Here is a 19,406-nt window from a genome sequence, read left to right as displayed (position 1 = left end):
CATACACTTTTTTTTTTTTTCAAGATTTTATTTTTCCTTTTTTTCCCAAAGCTCCCTGGTACATGGTTGTGTATTTTTTAGTTGTGGGTCCTTCTAATTGTAGCATGTGGGACACCACCTCAGCACGGCTTGATGAGCGGTGCCATGCCAGCTCCCAGGAGTGGAACTGGCGAAACCCTGGGCCGCCGAAGTGGGGTGTGCGAACTTAACCACTCGGCCATGGGGCTGGCCCCACACATATACTTTTTTTTCCCTGAAAAACTTCTTTTAGGAGTCTTCTGTATTTTTCCAAGGAAAATGAACATATGCAAAGGAATGATAACTTGAATCTAGTAAAATTTAGAGTCCCTGGTCTTGTCATGTGGTTTAAATATTTTAGATTGACTTTGCCTTGTATGTTAGCCCCATACATACTCACAGATGAGACATTTTATCATAGTGTCAACAAAAACAATAAGTATTTTAACTATTATTTACGTCCTATTTACATCCTTTCTGCCATGAAATTGTTCTTCAATGTTGCTTCTCATTTATAGGAAGAAAAGAATGAACGTCAACCATGAGGTATCTTTTCAAACAGTGACGATGTTTATGTACTTTTTCTGGTTGACAATCTAAAATATCCTGTGTTCTCTTGTAGGGTTTTTGAGTACCGGTGACCAGGCAGCTAAGGGAAACTATGGGCTTCTGGATCAAATCCAAGCGCTACGGTGGATCGAGGAGAACGTTGGCGCCTTTGGTGGGGATCCCAAGAGGGTGACCATCTTCGGCTCAGGCGCGGGAGCCTCTTGTGTCAGTCTCTTGACCTTGTCCCACTATTCAGAAGGTAATAAAGTCAGCCTCATGGTGGGCCAGGGACCACCAGGACTGAGGAATGAACACACACAGTTCACATCCAAGGTGCATGGTTCATACCCAAAGCGCATGGTGAGGTTGCCAGAATTCTCTTGAAACCGCCACAGAAAATCTTGCAAATGACATATATTCACATTCTCGTAACTCAGCTTTCTTTCCATTTTTTTTTAAATTGAAGTATAATTGACCCGTAACATATTCATTTCATTATGTACAACATAATGATTCAATACTTGTATATGTTGAGAAATGATCACCACAGTAAGTTAACATCCGTCACCACACATAGTTACGAAGCTTTTGGTCTCGTGATAAGAACTTTTAAGATCTACTCTCTTAGCCACTTTCACATATACAGTACAATATTATTAACTATTTTAACACTTATGACAATTAGATGTTGGTTACAACAATTGGAGCAAAATAACTTCTTTAGAAAGGCCAACACTTGCTCGCCTTTCTGACTTTATTTAGTTAACTTTAAAATTTATTAATTTCTAATTTCAACTTAGTAAATGTAATCTGAAGGAGTATCCACAGTATTTGGATAATGGATGCAGATTTGTAGATTTCATAATGAACAAGGTGTGTGGCCATGTGATTTTAAAAGTCACTTCTCTGATTCATGTTCATTGTTCAAATCTTTTGGAAATGTTAAGAACATGTTGTATTCATGTAGAAGTAGACAATAGTGTTTCCATTTCTCTCTCTCTTTTACTGAGAAATATAATTTACAGCAAGAGACCCAACTGGAAGCCAGATGTACAAGGAGCTGAGAGGCTTGCTTGGTGGGGCCAGTATGCAGAGCTTGGTTGTGACCACCAGGTCCCCTTCCTTATTCCTATCCCTGTAGAGGTTCCATACTCCCTCTTCCCCCCACCACGGCCTTGCTAATATCCTGGGAGAACTGCTTATAGCAAAGCAGAAGGAGGGGGAAAAGCAAAAATACATGAATATAATGAAAACTCAAACTGGGCGTACACTTGGAAGTAATATTCAACATATTGCAGTAGAGCCTGAGGTTTTTACCCAGGGGTAACTCACGGTGATCGCCTCTTGTCCATTGGTGATGGAAGTTCCAAGAAATATCAGATGGGAGATTTAAAAGAGAAGTCAATAGGGATTGGATGCAGTCGGTTCTGGAAACACCGTAATAACATCTCGGCTCTCCCCACAAAGAAAGAAACAGGAAAACCAGCCCTGGAATACCTTGGCAAGTGCAAATGAATGTTCATAATAAGAATCCAAATCGTCAAGGTTGTGTTATATTTCCTTCTGTGTCATTGGTTGGTTTAAGAATTACACCATACCCATTTGAACCATTTACATCAAAAGCACTTGAAACTCTAAGGAATTATTTTTTCTTTAAAGAGTCTTAGAAAAGGGAACAAAAGGTAAAATAAAAGATTTAAAAAATAAAATTGTGTAGAATTCTAATAAAATAAAATCAAAGAACTGCAGCACTGAGGGGAACCTTGAAACCCACCTACCCCAAAACTGTCATAAAGGAATTGAGGCTTAGAGAGGTTGCATGACCTGCCTGAGGTCACACAGCAAGTGATAGAGCCAGGGAAGAAACCAGGCTTCCTAGACCTGGATTCAAACCTATTCCCATTATTCTTTACCTATTAAAGATTGGGGAAGAATAGATGTAGTCTTGGTCTTCTAGGTGGAATAAACTGACTTATGAATTTATGAATATCTGTGAAGAGAAACTATTAGGAAATCCCTGATTGCCACTCATATTTGATATTTTACTTACCAACTGCCTTTTCACTTTCAACTTGTATTGTTGAGCTTCACATTTCCTCTGAAGGTATTTAGCAGGCCCGAGGAAGTAAAAATGTTCAGCTGGAGTAGAAATTTTAGGTAGTCATAGGCACCGATTTGACAAGTACATTTTCACCCTAGTAATGAGATTCGCAACTCATGTTTCAATAGGATGCTCCATGCAGGAAACAGACAAGCAACCATCAGCCAAATCACGGTGACAAGGCTGTAGATTATTTCATAATGGCTAAGGAGAGGTGGAATTAAAGGCTTATAATTATATTACCCTTTATTTAGAAAAAAAAGGAAAAAGTGAATAATCAGTTGAATCATTGATAATATTGATTACTATAGCATTTTAGAAAAGACTTTTTCATTTCTTAATCAATACACACTTCTAGATTTAGAAAGCAGTCTCGACCAACTTCAGTAATAACCAAACACATATGAGCCAAAATTAATTGGAAGAAGGCTATTAATTACTTAAATCAGCAGATTGGAAATGATTACACTCTGTGACAATGCCTTGCATGGGTCATTTCTGCAAAGCAACTTTTCAAAAACAACCCGGTAATAGAATCAAGAATTACAAAAATACCTAGGCAGTTGGCCTTAGGAATTCCATTTCTAGCAATATAGTATAACCAAATCAATACACACATAGGAAAAGTTGTTTTCATGAAGATATTCACCACCGTCTTCTCATAGCAAAGAGTAAAATGAAAAGCTAAAAGATTAAAAACAGAGGAAAGTTATAAAGAACATGTGCATTTATTCAAAGGAACAATAATTGTTTTAAGAATTGTGCTTAAGGTATACAATAGCCTGGAAAATGCAATGTAAAAGCTATGCATATGTTGGACACAGTTATACAAAACAGACCAATCTGGTGAGGGAGAATAGCCAAGAAAGAATTATACTAAAATGCTAGGGTAACTTGCATTTTCTAGCAAGAATTATAGGTAGTTTTTTTTCTTTATCGAAGTTTTAGAGTTTCATCCTGGGTTATATCACTTCCCTAACATACAAATATATATACACTGCTAACTCAATCATGGCCAATAGTTGTGAGAGGGGGAAAAAAAAGTAACCTCTAGCAACATTTTCCTAATTCTGGTTGTTTTAATTTATAAGTGTCTTCAATAGATCAAATATTGACAGTGTTTCTTTAAGGTGTTCTAAAACATTAATCTTTAGAGCCAAACACACAAGTCAATACTTGCACATTTCGAACAGAACTATAAACACTGGGAAACTGGCCCCCAAATGACTTTGATGATGTGTTGGGCAAAGCCAGATCAATTTAAAGTCTCAGTCTTGTGTGTCATCTTTGGGCAATCCTCCAATCTTTAGAACCACGTCTTCCTGATTGCAATCATGTTTTCCTCATACTTGACTGCTTGCATGACCTTAAAAATCGACAGGGCGTGAACTTCTGGACTCCCAGCTTGAATGCTTTATTCTTCCAGCAACTCAGGAGACGTCAGAGCTAGATCATGCTGGAATTCAAGGAAAGGGCAGGAAGAGACACAAAACTGAAGGCCATGATTTTATAGTCCATTGTCTCTTGTCCTATAGTAGTTAAAAATAGAGTTTTGTTTTGTTTTGTTTCTTTACTTCGAGACATTCATGTGGTAGACTGACCCGATGGAGAATTTTAAACTACACAGAATTTTACTCCTCAAATTTTCCCCTGCAAAATTGCTCAAGATTTTTCAAGTTTCTCACCAAGCATATGTTTTTAATATGTGGCAGAATAAATTATACAAAAGTCTAGGCTTTGGATGGATCAATTTTGAAATAAATGATTTTTTGAAAAATACATTTCAGTTGCGCATCCAAGTGAGGATTTCTTTAGGAATAGCTAATTTAATTTACTTTAACTGTAAAATGTTAATACCTCTAGTATATCGAGGGTGGACACAGAAATACATCTCTGAATTTATACCCTGAAATTTATTTCAGCGGATATGTTTTTTCCCGTAATGAAGTGGTACATGGTTTTGCCAGTGAGACAAATGTCCTTTGACCTCTTATTGCCACAAAGCATATTTTTAGGGGATGGGGGATGTGACTGCTCTGAGAGGCTTTATTTATAGCATCTGGGGATGAGCAAGCAAAGACTACTCTAAATTGTGGAAGGATAAAGAGATTGCATGCTTTTACTGAAGTGAAAGTGTAAATGTAGTTTCATTTTCTTAAACAGCATTTGTGTGTGTGTGTGTAAGAACATCCCATAAAACCAGTGTCCTGCAGGAGGGGGAGGGTAGGGAAAACGAGATGGAAATGAGTGAAGGAGATCCTGAAAGAGCTGAATGCCACTGTATCCAGAAATTCACATGCCTGAGAGACAATCTGAGCCTTCTTTGCTAAGTAAAAGCTGCTTTTCTATCTTTTGGGTTTTCATTTGCATGTCCACAATTTTGCACCTGCAGGTCTATTCCAGAAGGCGATCATCCAGAGCGGGACTGCCCTGTCCAGCTGGGCAGTGAACTACCAGCCTGCCAAGTACACTCGGATATTGGCAGATAAAGTCGGCTGCAACATGCTGGATACCACAGACATGGTGGAATGCCTTCGGAATAAGAACTATAAAGAGCTCATTCAGCAGACCATCACCCCAGCTACATACCACATTTCCTTTGGCCCTGTCATTGATGGGGATGTCATCCCAGACGACCCTCAGATCCTGATGGAGCAGGGGGAATTCCTTAATTATGACATCATGCTTGGTGTCAACCAGGGGGAAGGCTTGAAGTTTGTTGACGGCATTGTAGACAATGAAGATGGCGTGACGCCCAATGACTTTGACTTCTCTGTGTCCAACTTTGTGGACAACCTTTATGGCTATCCAGAGGGGAAAGACACCTTGCGGGAGACCATCAAATTCATGTACACAGACTGGGCAGATAAGGAAAACCCTGAAACTCGACGGAAAACTCTGGTAGCTCTCTTTACTGATCACCAGTGGGTGGCCCCCGCTGTGGCCACAGCTGACCTGCACGCTCAGTATGGGTCTCCAACATATTTCTATGCCTTCTACCACCACTGCCAAAGCGAAATGAAGCCCAGCTGGGCAGACTCAGCCCATGGCGACGAAGTACCCTATGTCTTTGGGATCCCCATGATTGGCCCTACTGAACTTTTCAGCTGTAACTTCTCTAAGAATGATGTTATGCTCAGTGCAGTGGTCATGACGTACTGGACAAATTTCGCCAAAACCGGGTATGTTGTTTTCCACATCAGGTTATCTCCCTCCTTCTAGCTTGTCTGCTTCCTCTATATAAGTGTGTTTCCATGACTGAATACACCACAGTATACAGGCGCACACACACATGCACACACAAGAACAGTCACTTTCCCCCAAAATCTATGGGGCCCTTGTGTTTTTTTCACTCCTAAATTTTTTTTGTCAAACCAGATTTTTACCAGAGTGCTAGTTGCATATTGAAAATTCTGTTTCCTACTTGCTGGGGCAGGATTTAGACATATTTGGCAATTCTGTTGAAAGCTGATCCCAGAGTTTCAAATCTAAATAGGACTTTAGCTCATTTGGTAAATAATAGGGTTATCAAAATACACGGGCCACATAACTAATTGTGTTTATTGTGTAGCCACAGGAATGAAATAAATCTCATAATAACTATAGAGAAATAATCTCTGTGTGTGTGTATATATATAATATGTATACATATATTTATATGCATGTACAAGATAGTATTTCTCTATAATTATGAGATTTATTTCATATATCTACATATATTTACAAATATATTTATTCATTTATAAATCATTTATACATATTTCATAAATAAATGTAAATTTCGTATATGTATATATACAAGATATCTATCTATATACATCTAAGGAAAGCTCATTGATTAAATGTAGTAGAAAATATACAAGAGCTACACATACAACAGGGTCCACCAATATTCTGCTGAGCAGATTCTCTGCAAACAATGACAGAAAAGGCTCCCCAACATCTTAAATAGCTACAAATATCATGGCATTTTTGCATTTTCTCTTGTCTAATAGCATAATTGTGGAAATTAATGAGGTATCATTCTGTTCTACCTGCATGTGCTTCTGTCATTAACCTTGAGCCTCTTGTACTGAATTAAAAATGAAGATGCCCATAGCTCTGAGGGGTGGTAAATCTCCCTGCGGAATGCTGGATGGCGGAGTTAGGCTCCCCCACTGCAGCAGCCCTGCATTGCCTGGAACTTATGAAGCTCTAGTAAGAGGATTGGGAGATGCTGAAGGTTCCCATGCTCAGGGGTTTAGCAATATCTTTCTTTACAATGATTCCAAATATTCTTTGGTGAGAAATGATTTCAGAATATTTTTTTGTCTTAGCAAAAGTATGGCATGTTTATTGAGTGGAAAATGTATCGTATTGATGCCTACTTTGAAGCATCATATTTTGCAAATTTGGTCAAAGAAAGGCTCTTAGGGCAATGGAGAAGGGAGAAGGTACAACCACTTGGGAGAGATGCTTGCCTGTCACCAGTAGGTTCTTTCTTCAACAAGGAAATAATTAAAATCAAGTTTACAAGTAATTTTAAGTAACTTTTGTTTATAACACTCCTAAAACTACTGTAACAAAGTATCAAAAACACTGTGGCTTAAAACAACATGAATTTATTGTTCCGTTTCTTGATGCTAGAAGTCCAAAATGAAGCTGTCGGCAGGGCTGAGCTCACGCTAGAACCTTTAGGGGAATATTTTCACAATTCTTAGCTTTTGGAGGTTTACTGGCAATCTTTGGCATTGCTTGACTTGTAGCTACATCACTCCAGTCTCCGCCTCTGTCATCACATGGCAGTCTCTCTGTGTGTCTGTCTTTAGATGGTTGTCTTCTTAGAAGGGTGCCAGTCATATTGGTTTAGAAGTGCATCCTACTACGGTATGACCTCATCTTATCTTGCAATGACCCTATTTCCAATAAGGTCATATTCTGAGGTACTAGGGGTGGGACTTCAGCATATCTTACTTTGAGAGGGAAAAGTTCAACTCATAACGTCTTTTAGAGGCAAGACCATGCCCAGTTGTGTCATAGAACTCAGATAAGTGATGCCTACTCTTGCAAAGTTTGGCATTCTCTCGAAGCAAAAAGACTCATATGGGCATTTCCCAAACTATGGCGACGCCCATTCTTTCCTCACTACATTGGCATCCAAACATATCATTCTTTACATAATATCTAAACACACCGTCATGACTTACTTTTGTTAAAACTTTTTTAACACATACTTTTTTCCCCCTTACATATGTTGGAAATAAACTTTATATGATTTTCTTAAATGGGAAGTTGGTATCATTCATCAATTTAACTCAACAATTAAAAAAATTGTGAAATCCAAATAAAGCCATTAAATTCTTTTTAACTCTTCTTGCCTGCCAAAGGCTCTGAGGCTGATGCTCTCTCATTGTTAAAAGAAAGCAAAAGATGAAGGCAATTAATTAGTGTCATCAGATGGTAAAGAACTGCTAGCACCAAGTGGATACTTTCACCGGGACCTATCAAAGGCTGAGCCAGGATTGAAAATACCACAATATTCAGTTATTGAGTGCTTTTTAATGCCCTAACTCTATTTCCTAAAATCACGTTGCCTAGTGCCTGCGGCTCGTGCTCCTTACATGGAGAACACAGACATGGAGATGTCAAATAGCCCGCGATTAGTCACTGGCTAAACATATTCATGTGGCCATTAGCGGTATGTGTTTAGGGTGATTTGGCTTTCATAAAGGTGTTAAAGTAGCTAGAACAGATGGGGAAGGAGAAAGGACTTCAATTTGAAGGAATAGTTCTGATCTCACCAGCGTCCAAAACTTCAGATAGAGATCTCACTGAGGCAACAGGATATAGATAATGGAGGGCCTTGGGTGTCGGTCTGAAGAATCTGGACTTTATTCAAACAGGAACTCTTTTTGTTCCTGCAGTCCATGTGGAGCAGAGCTGAAATCATACTTAAGGATATCAGTGCAGTGAGTTTTCTTAATTTCATTAATTCAGAGAAGGTAGTTGGAATGACCCAAGTCATCCTTAAAGAAAGATGCTCAGAACTTTCTCTAACCTGCATTGCAAATGTAAGGAAATAGGGGGAAACATTTCAATGACAATTGGTTTAGTAAGAAAACAGGGAATTGAGCTGATGGGCAGAGTCTAGTGATTTAGATCTTTGTCAATGGATGAGAGAGGATGAAAGGTAGTTGCTAGTTATTTATTTTAAATAGGGTAGTGGCATGATCAGCCCTGTGCAGAGGAGGATATCCTTGTCCCCAAGGGGCAGCTTCAATGTAGTCCACATGAGGAGAATGAGCCAAAATGGTTCCAGTAAGGGAACAGCATAGGATAGATCATATCTCTCTATGTGAGGTGAGATGTTTAACTCTGTTCTCCAGAACACATACTAAGGGCATGACCCATAGAATATGAGGGAACACGTCAGTAACTTCAAATGCTCCCTGTAAGCACTAGAGAAATAGGAGTTTGATTATAAGAATATCTTGCTATCAGCTATCACAACACATTGCTATGGAGACAGGATTGCGTTGCATCAGGACTTGCCTTATCATTTGGTGGTACTTCAAATCTTTTACACCTCACAAACAGTACCGTGATGTTCCTAATTGTTCATAAATTTGGCAAGACAAAGTGTACACTGATACTTCTTTTCATACATCCAAAAGCTAACGGTTCTGACCTTGTCTCTAGGTTTAAATGTACATATATCTGTTACGCCAACTTTTTTGTGTGTTTTGTGGAGCACAGAAAAATAATGTTGGGAATGTGCACGTGGAAAGCATGGAAAGAATGAAGAAAAGGAAGAAAAAAGAAGAAAGGAAGGAAGAGAGAGGAGAGAGAGAGGGAGAGAAGGAGAAGGAAGGAAGGGAGGAAGGACAGAGGAGAGTTCCTTTGTAGCTTGGAGGCTGTTTCAACAATCCAGTTTAGAAGACTAAACAAAATGATGCTGGAAAAGAACAATGTAGGCCAAAACATTAAGTACTGGTATAGAAATGAGGCTGACTTTGAGAGTTTGATAAATGAGAAGTAATGTCAAGGAAAAATTAAAACTAATTCAATGCTTGCAAAGGAATACAAAGAATTAAAATCTGTCTTATAAAATCTCTTGGGTAATGAGACCTAATTGGTCCACAGAATTAAGGTGCTCATTAATCAAACACCAATGCAATTTGAGTTCTTTGTGGAAAGAAGTGCATAAAAAGGGAACAAGAGAGAAACTTGGCCTCTATAGAAGGTATGGTCACGAGTAGCACTTTAAGCAATCAAAGGATGCGTTGTATAGTGAAGGCCTTAAATGCTACTAGAATTCAGAGATGGAAGGATAGTTCTGTAATGGTCACTGAATCCAACGTATATTTTGATTTTTTGACTTTGTTCACAGGACTTTGGTGTACATATGCTTGAGATGCCATCTCTACTTTTGAATTTGCTGGTATCCTATGATTAATTTATATTCAACCTTTGAAAAATCTTTGCAAAAAGCAGGAAAGAGACACTTAGGGAGGATGGCTTAGAGAGAGTTGCAGCATAAATCTGGTTTTAAAAGTGACCTTTATTGCCAAAAAGTCTTTTGAGCTGAATGAATGAACATCTCCACTTGTTGTACAGGAGTCACCAAACACATATTCTTGGTGCATAAAGTCATTTTCTTGTTAGAGGTCAGTAACAAAGAGTCAACCACGACATTGTTTCACATGTAAGGAGAACCTTATACCACTGAAAGGAGCATGTCAGAGGGTTTACTGATACATTTAAAGAAATCGATTGTATTACCTATCTCTAGCAAATAAAATGAACCACAAAATCTTAGAAACACATTTAACTATCCGCTGCCAAGATAGTGTCTCAAATGAAATATGACAGGTGAAAACGTATGTGTTAGGCATTGGGAAATCTGGCTGAAGATACGCATGGAAGCTTTTAGTAGGGAGAGAAGACATGTCTGTTTCTTTCTATCCTTATTCGTTATAATCATCAGTTTTACTCATGGGAATTAAAACATACTATATGCTGAAGTAAAGTCTAGAAACAAGATGCTGATATCCCACTTTGAGATCATACAGTTTTTGGAGTGTTTGACAAGGGAAAATGATGGGATTTCATAAGCTCCGTGAGTTTATCTTGGTTTACGGCTTCTGACTGTGGATCTCCAAGAGCTTTAATAGATAGACTGTATCAGGCTAAAGCTTACTTACTTGGATTTTCAAAATCCTCTGCTCTATTCTTTGAGAACAAAATAAATGTGGTTCTTTACCTTTCAAATATATGCTGAATTCCATCAAAAATAGCCTAATATCTGCATGAACAGAACACTCTCTTTCCCAAATGCCTGCTCCTTAATAAAAGGTCAATACATCTAATAGGCCCATTGCAGTGAAATCAGATCAATGGAAAACTAGTTGGAATCCTTACTACCTTTCGTTGCTTTTAGAGCAGTAAAAATTGATGACACGTGTTTCCATGGCAGATTCCAATTAAATAGGAATTTTTAAAAAATTTATTTCAGAAGACTCAAAGAAACATGAGGTGCTGTACTGAATCCAACATATTTTAAAAACATACAACAATTTAGAAAATAAATAAAAAGCAGATTACTTTAAATACATTAATGTTTATAGTAGAACACAGAAATAAGAAACTTCATGGCATTAGGACCTGTAATTTTATATCTTGTTTTTTCATCCTTTTAGTAAAATAAAAGCACAGCAGTTAGTGCATACTCAGTTAAGAGGTAAATTTTATTTTTCTTGTATACCACATATATAATCATATTTTATATCATATATCTATATATCTCTGTATATGTATCCAGCATATAGTATACCATATGCACTCTTGTATGCAGTATATTTTTATACAGTATATGGCATATATGGTATATTGTATACCATACATGCTGTGGTACACAGCATACTTTTATACAGCATATATGATATACTGTATATAGTATACTGTACATACAGTGGTATCCAGTATACTTTTATACAGCATATACTATATACAGTGTATTGCACACTGTATATACCTTGGCTATATACTTTATAGTGTACTTTAGTACACTTTATAGTCTTCTCTTTCTAAGAAGTTTTTGGGTATTCTAATTTATATATTAGCAGAAAGGGATAATATTTATGAAGCTCTTACTCTATGCCAGGAATTTTGTAGTTACTATTTAACCTTCATCACTTCCAATGCCAATGTTCTTATCTATTCCATAGATGAGGAAGATTAGGCTATGAGAAGCCAAAGAATTTGCTCAAGATTTCACAGCTGTAAAGAGGGAAAGCAGCAGAGGTTAATACATGCAAGAGATTTTGGCAGCCTCTGATGGAGGGCTAAAGTCCTTCCTTCAGCAGATGTTGCACCTGTTGGTCAAGTATATTGTTTGCAGCCTGCACAGTGCCTGGTAATATCTGTAGACTTGAAATCTTCAAGTAGGACCTTCTGGTCCCCCAGCTTTCTGGCATGTGAGCAAATAGGCAGTGGCTGCAGGCAGCCTTGGAAAAGTGCAGCCAAGAAGTTGTTACCTGGAAGGTAGAAGGTACAGCACCCAGGGCACCGGATTCAGGTGCTGCAAATTCAACTCGTTCTGAATGTTCAATGCTATCCACTAGGGGACTTTTTCCATGCGTAATCCCAAATTGTTTTAAACAAATAAACATTAAGATGAAATCTGTTTTACACTTTACCAACCCTAAAAAATTGGAAGAAATGAGAATTCGATATCTTTGGGGAGTTGTTTGCTATCTTGAAAGAGTTAGTTGCAAAGATGTTTAAAGCACAATGTTTTGTGGATTGTCTTTTAATTTTGATGATTCTCCTTCTGCCTGTGCCCACTTTTGTAAATAACAAGACAATTCTTTGTTCTTCGTAATTGCCAAGTGCACTTAACATCTACAAAAACCCTCAATTTCTTGCACTGTGTTACTTCTCCTAAACATGTTAACGTCACCACATCTAAAAGTACTATGTTATCAAAATTCTTAGAATTAGTGGAGTGTTGTTTGACCCTTACATGACTCAGTCTTCAAAAGATTTTCAAGTATTTAGGTATTTCTCTTTCAAATAGAGAGCAAACAAATAATGCATAGTTCTATTTATTAGCATTTTTAAATTACAAAAGCCTATTCTGATTGGATTTTTAACATATTTTAGTTGTTAAAACTGCAATGTCTATTCAGTGACCTCGGAAGCAATTCTTAAGCAAGAAAGAGAATGCCCCAGTTTTTGAACAATAGCTTCTAATCAGGATATCTCAATTCCGATACTATAGACATTTGAGACCCAATACTTCTTCGCATGTGAGGGGCTGTCCTGTGCATTGGAGAATGTTCAGTGGTGCCCCTGGCCTCTACAAATGGGTGGAATGCATATGAATGCATAACACTCCTCTCCGTTTATGACAATCAAAAACATCTCCAGACACTGCCAAATGTCCTTGTGGGGCTAGTCACCGCTGGTTGGAATTTATGGCTCAAAAGTAGTTCAACTTGAGAGACTGAAAATTTTCTTAGTCACATTTTGTTTTCCTTCTTCATTGTTGAAGATAATTTGATACAATTAAAAATAGTAGAAATGTTATGAAAACGCCATAATACTGCCATCAGAAATTATTTTTAAAATAAAGTTTAGAGGGGATTTTAGGGAAAAGACAAAATGGTAGCCTCGTTTGGATGAAAGCAGGATGTATCTATTGCTACTTGGGTACTTGGTGCTCATCAATAAACATGTGTGATTAACTGATCATAATTTCCTGGTTTATTTGATTAAGAGATTTACTTGTCACATGTGGAAGAATGTGACCTTCTTTCTCTTTTTTCTTCCTTCTGTCCCCAGTGACCCTAATCAGCCAGTTCCTCAGGATACCAAGTTCATTCACACAAAACCCAATCGCTTTGAGGAAGTGGCCTGGTCCAAGTATAACCCCAAAGACCAGCTATATCTGCATATTGGCCTGAAACCCAGAGTGAGGGATCACTATCGAGCTACAAAAGTGGCTTTCTGGTTGGAACTTGTCCCTCACTTGCACAACTTGAATGAGATATTCCAGTATGTTTCAACAACCACAAAGGTCCCTCCTCCTGACATGACCTCCTTTCCCTATGGAACCCGGCGATCTCCTGCCAAGATATGGCCAACAACCAAACGCCCAGCAATCACTCCTGCTAACAATCCCAAACACTCCAAGGACCCTCATAAAACAGGGCCTGAGGACACAACCGTCCTCATTGAAACCAAACGGGATTATTCCACTGAATTAAGTGTCACCATCGCCGTAGGGGCTTCCTTACTCTTCCTGAACATTTTGGCATTTGCTGCGCTGTACTACAAGAAGGACAAGAGACGCCATGAGACGCACAGGCGCCCCAGTCCTCAGAGAAATACAACGAATGACATTGCTCACATCCAGAATGAAGAGATCATGTCACTGCAGATGAAACAGCTGGAGCACGATCATGAGTGTGAATCCCTCCAAGCTCATGACACACTGAGGCTCACCTGTCCACCAGACTACACTCTCACGCTGCGCAGGTCCCCAGATGACATCCCACTTATGACACCAAACACCATCACCATGATTCCAAACACACTGACGGGGATGCAGCCTTTGCACACCTTCAATACCTTCAGTGGAGGACAAAACAGTACAAATTTACCCCACGGACATTCAACCACTAGAGTATAGCTTTGCCGTTTCCCTTCCTTCCCTCTGCTCCTCCTCTCAGCAACATTGAAGAGAGAAAGAAGAGAGAAGCAACATCTTTACACAAGGAATGTTCTCCATCCCACTGACTTAGGACAAAAAAGTTAAAGAGTCATCATTGTGTCCCTGCAGACCCATCCCATTGGCATTTCCCAGTATGACAACATCAACTTCTGACCCTATGAAATGTGAAAAGTATACATTGCTGTTATAATACTGCTTTAAGATCTCCACCACTCCAGCAAATGTTTAGTGTGACTAGGACATCACCTTTTCAAGGACCTGGATGTTTCCTGTTTCCAACATAACAATAGAAGCTGACACTTCTGGAACTCAGCCAGGGACAAAATTTTTTTTTTAAATTATGATTGGAAAAAAAAAGTTCTTTATGTGCCATATGATGGATGGCTCTACTTGAGTGAAGAAAGAGTTTATGGGCTTTTACCCAGCATATGGAGCTGTAATCTAGAGAGAAGGAAAAGTAGAATTTTATTATTAAAATAAAAGAACTGACTATGCAGTAACATACGTATAGTTCTGTGCAAAGAGATGTTTTGCCAGCCTGAACTATATTTAAGAAACTTTGTAAAAAAAAATGTATATAGCTGTGAGTTTAAACAAAAACACACACAGAAAACAAACAAAAAATGAACAAAAAAGCTTTTATTGGTGTTTTCAGTTTGAAAGAGCTTTTAGCAAGATTGTGCTTTCCATTGTGGTCTGTATGTATATAAATATATATATATACATTAGTCATATCACCTCTGTTTCCTCCAGGACAAAGGAGGGTTTTCTTCTTAATTACTTGTGGTAAATGAAGACACGGGGTTTTCTAACACATTTCATTTGTAGGAAGATGTGGTGTCACACAGCAGACCCAGACCCTCTGTGTGACTGGGCTCTTTCCCCTTTTCTGGTTGCACAAGTGCATGCGACAGCATTTTTAGGAGACTGTTGTTTTAGGAAACTTTCATTTTTGTGTGTTAAGCCTTCATGAAGTTGCAACACAAAGATGGATCCCCAACGTGGAGTCTCTTTAAAGCTTTCTGAATTAGAGACACGCACATGCAGAGAGACAGCAGGAAAAACAAAATACAAATCTCATTCTGTAGTCCTGGTTCTCTGACTATGTTTAGGAAGAGTTGCTTCCCACCCCAGGACCCTGCCAAAAAGGAAAGAAAGCTTGCCTTTGGTGGGGCCATGCCCTGCCGAGTAAATACGGCTCTGTGTTCCCCAGCAGCTGCGGAAGAGTTTGGCTGGTGAAGTACCTGCTCAGCTTAGCTAATCAGATTGAAGGAGGCCATGTGTCTTTCCCTTTTTTTTGAAGCAGTAAATCCCTTATTTATCAGTAAGCAGGGTTTTTTTAATTCTTTATATCATTTATGGGATAAAACATATGCTTGTCTAAAAATACTGCTTTTTGTGGGTTTGTGTATCAGTCACCGATCAATGAATATTATAGAAAGAAAACAAAAAAGACAGAACATTAAAGTGCTTTGCATGGATTTTCCTGGAAGTTAGGTTAGCTTCACTGTCAGGATTACATATGGAAATTATTCACTTATTTTAAATTGACAACTTGGTGACCACATATTTGTCCCTCCGACAACTTGTCATCTTCTCACTGTCCTTTCAATTTACCTTAAGGAATGTTTTGAACGTCATAAAATGGAAGGAAAAAATAACAACTGATTATATTTGCCTTTTAAAAATTATTGCAACACCAGGAAATAGTAGCCAAAGATATTTGAAGATAATGTCTCTGGGCTTGATTGTGGTTATTCTAGAAACCCAGTCTTGAAAGTCATTGCTAAGTTGGGCATTCTCCACAAAGGTAGTCCAACTTCCTTGCCCCATCACACACCTTTGAATACAGAACCCCTAAACTAAAACTGTAGCGATAGATATCAGAGTGTTTGAAAATGCCCTCTAGAACAAGACAGGTCTTAGAAATGCATATAAAAGTCACACAATAAATTCTGTTCTTTATCTTGATTTGAATTTGAGAGTGATTCTCTGTATATACATATGTGAAATATAATCCCAACTTTGCACACAGTGAAGCAACACTCCTTTCTTGCAGCTAGAGGTGTCATGGATAAGATTTTTGTCCCCCATTCATCATTTTCTAAAGCTATCGTCAGGCCATTTCTGCAAGCTATGTATTACCCCAGCTGGGCTATGGCAAATAAGCTCTCCATGAAACCACAAAGGAAGTGATGCTTGGCATCAATGTTGGTCCAGTATGTTTGTAATGTGAATTCCAGTATTTGTTTAGTATTTCCAATTGTCTTCTGCTAGCAATATGCACAGTAATGTATCAGGCTTGTGATATTTGGATAAGGAAAAAAAAAAGAGTTCTTGTTAAGTGAATAACTTTAGCTTTTACAGAGGATTATGTTCAAAAGCAATTTAATACACCTTAAATAATATCTTATTTCTACATGGAAAGAAGTTATAGAATCTTCATAGAGTTCTATGAGAATAAAATATACTTGCTATCTATAAAAAAGAGAAAAAATAGAAAAAAATGAGAAAAAAATAAGTTAAAAAAAACACTTTCCTAGGCTTTTATTCTTGACCTTCAAAGGCACGCAGGGTTTAATGGTTTCTTGGGTTATTATTTTGCGATTTTGTTTTTGATTTTGCCTTAAGTAATGATAGAAGATATATATGGCTGGACACATATGTATAAACTTTTCAGCAGCATTTTTAATAATAAAATATCACAGTATTTTCTAATGCTTTGTGCAGATAATTATGCGTCCGTTCTTTTTTGTAGGTGGCCTATTTCATTTGCTTCCTTCCTTCTTTGAATGCCTTTTTAATTTTAAAAGCTAAGTGGTACATCTGACATAGACTATAAATGGAAAACTCAGTTTGTAACAGATCGGTTTCTTACAGTCTGTCCTGGCACAGTTTTCATGCCACTGTTGGGGAACTTCTACTGGCCTGACACTGGAAAAGGAAGCCCTGGATGGTGAAACTCATGATAAGATGTTTTCTGCAGTGGAACACTTGGATTCATTACTTCTACCACAGTCGATTCTTATGTTGCTGGGTTTTGAGTTGTGTTTGACATAAAATGCGTTAAAGCTTTCAGAGAGCCTTATCTGAGTATATCTTCAAGTTACAGCAAAAAATTCTACCAAATAAAATTCAAGAGGCAGAAAATTACTATCCCGTCAATGAGAGCTAATTTGTCAAGCCCTTACTGTGCATGTCACCATTCCTTTTCTAACTTGCAATTCACAGTGGCCCTAAGGAGCAGGCACCTGTGTTAGTCCTATTTGACAACTGAAGAAGTTGAGAACGGGAAACTAAGCTTTGAGGAAGCAGAACTTAGATTCAAAGCAAGATAGTGTGTCTTCAGAGCCCAAACTTTTCACCAATAAGGGATATGGCAAAAATTGCTAAGTCAAGTTCACGCACGTCATGGTAATACTAGCTAATTATCAGATAAAGAAAAACAGTAAATACTGTGACTGTTACTATATTTGAACTCTGAATTGTTTTAGATGTGGGACTCAGGTCATTTCCTGTATGTGAGGCACAAAGGATATATATTATATGTAAATAATAATAAATATAATCTATTTAAATAATAATAATATATCATATTATTTTAATTTATTATAATACAAATATATGAATATATTTTATGTAGAAAATATAATTATATTTATAATTAGAAATAAATATAGAAATAATATAAAATATTTACATGAAACAAACATTTATATATAAAATCACGTATAATATATACCATATATATTATACAATATGTAATATATATTTTCTACATTTATTTATATACATATTTTATATATTACATATAGTAAATATGTATATTTTACTTCTATGTATATATATCATTATATATGCAACACGTAAATATATGTATATTATCTCATACATAGTATGTATCATATCTATAAATATTTTATAAATATATAAGCAATGTTTTATATGCATATATAGTATACATATATGTTTAATGAAAATTGTCATGGATTTAAAATTGAATCTTTAGTAAATTTTAGGCAGAGAGGCAGTCATTATTTTTTGCACCATTTTATGCATTCTTGGCCATTCTGAATAACTTGAGGAATGGTAAAAATGTATAAATTCATTCATTCATTCACTCACTCTTTCGCTCACTCATTCATTCATTCAGTAAACCTTTACCCAGCATCTCCTTCATCCCAGCCCTGTGCTGGGGCTGGCCTTAAGAATGAAATAAACAGCTTTTACCATTCTAGAACTCAAAGTGGAAGACAGGGAAGTACAGCAATGAGAGTGGCAGTGGGTGTTGGAGATGGTACCCAGTGGAAGTCTAGACACAGACCCTTAACTTCATCTGGTAAGAATGGAGAGCGCTCTGTAGGATGCTACCCCAAGCCATGTGTCTCCAAATATGTGGGAGTCCATGCTCATGCAACAAGGGTGGTGGGTGCTCTTGGAAGACATAAATTGTGCCTTTGAAGTGTGAAGACAGGAAATTTGGGGAACCATGGCTTTTTTGTCATGGGCTCAAAAATAGAAGGTGTTGTTTGGAAAGGTGTAGGGAATGACGTTTACATCGTCCAGCTGATAAAATGCCTCAAATCACAAGATACACAGTTTGCACATTCTCCTGAATTCAAGCAGGAGGCGATGAAAGATTGCACAAAAGTGGTGTGAGCATATTTGTGATAGTTAGCAGGACTTTTCAACGATTACTCTTCCAAGAATGTGCTGGACATTGGGCTACAGTGCAGATTCTGATTCAACAGGGGTTGGGTGGATGACAGTTACATTTCTAACAAGCCCTCAAAGCAATGCAGATCTTGCTGGTTCCCAACTATCCTCAAGTGTTTTGGGGAGCATGATTCGAGATCATTCACTCTAGAAGCAGCTTGGGGATGGTCTGAATCAGGGGGTCCTGGGTGCAGAGAAAGAGTTAAGTAGGCAGCTAGAGCAATCTCTTTGAGAAATGAATTACTATCATCCTTTCAAAGGTAGTGGGAATAGGGATAAGGAGTGAGCAAAAAGTGAAAAAAAAAC

At 37.7% G+C, this 19,406-nt stretch overlaps 1 protein-coding gene across 12 annotated transcripts in view; it reads left to right on the top strand.

The window, feature by feature from the left end:
- NLGN4X (neuroligin 4 X-linked) overlaps window positions 1-17,102 on the top strand; it is a 296,314-nt gene extending 279,212 nt beyond the window's left edge. For all 12 annotated transcript variants that reach the window (XM_070605425.1, XM_070605421.1, XM_070605430.1 and 9 more), the window contains 3 exons: window positions 641-826; window positions 5,061-5,850; window positions 13,493-17,102. In XM_070605425.1, coding sequence (XP_070461526.1) covers window positions 641-826; window positions 5,061-5,850; window positions 13,493-14,342 — 1,826 coding nt within the window. In that variant the 3' untranslated portion in view covers window positions 14,343-17,102. The remainder of the gene's footprint in view (window positions 1-640; window positions 827-5,060; window positions 5,851-13,492) is intronic.
- Window positions 17,103-19,406: the final 2,304 nt, after the last annotated feature.

Source organism: Equus przewalskii, chromosome X (genome assembly GCF_037783145.1).
Source record: "Equus przewalskii isolate Varuska chromosome X, EquPr2, whole genome shotgun sequence".
Classification (NCBI taxonomy): Eukaryota; Metazoa; Chordata; class Mammalia; order Perissodactyla; family Equidae; genus Equus; species Equus przewalskii.
This window is presented reverse-complemented; position numbering and strand designations above follow the sequence as displayed.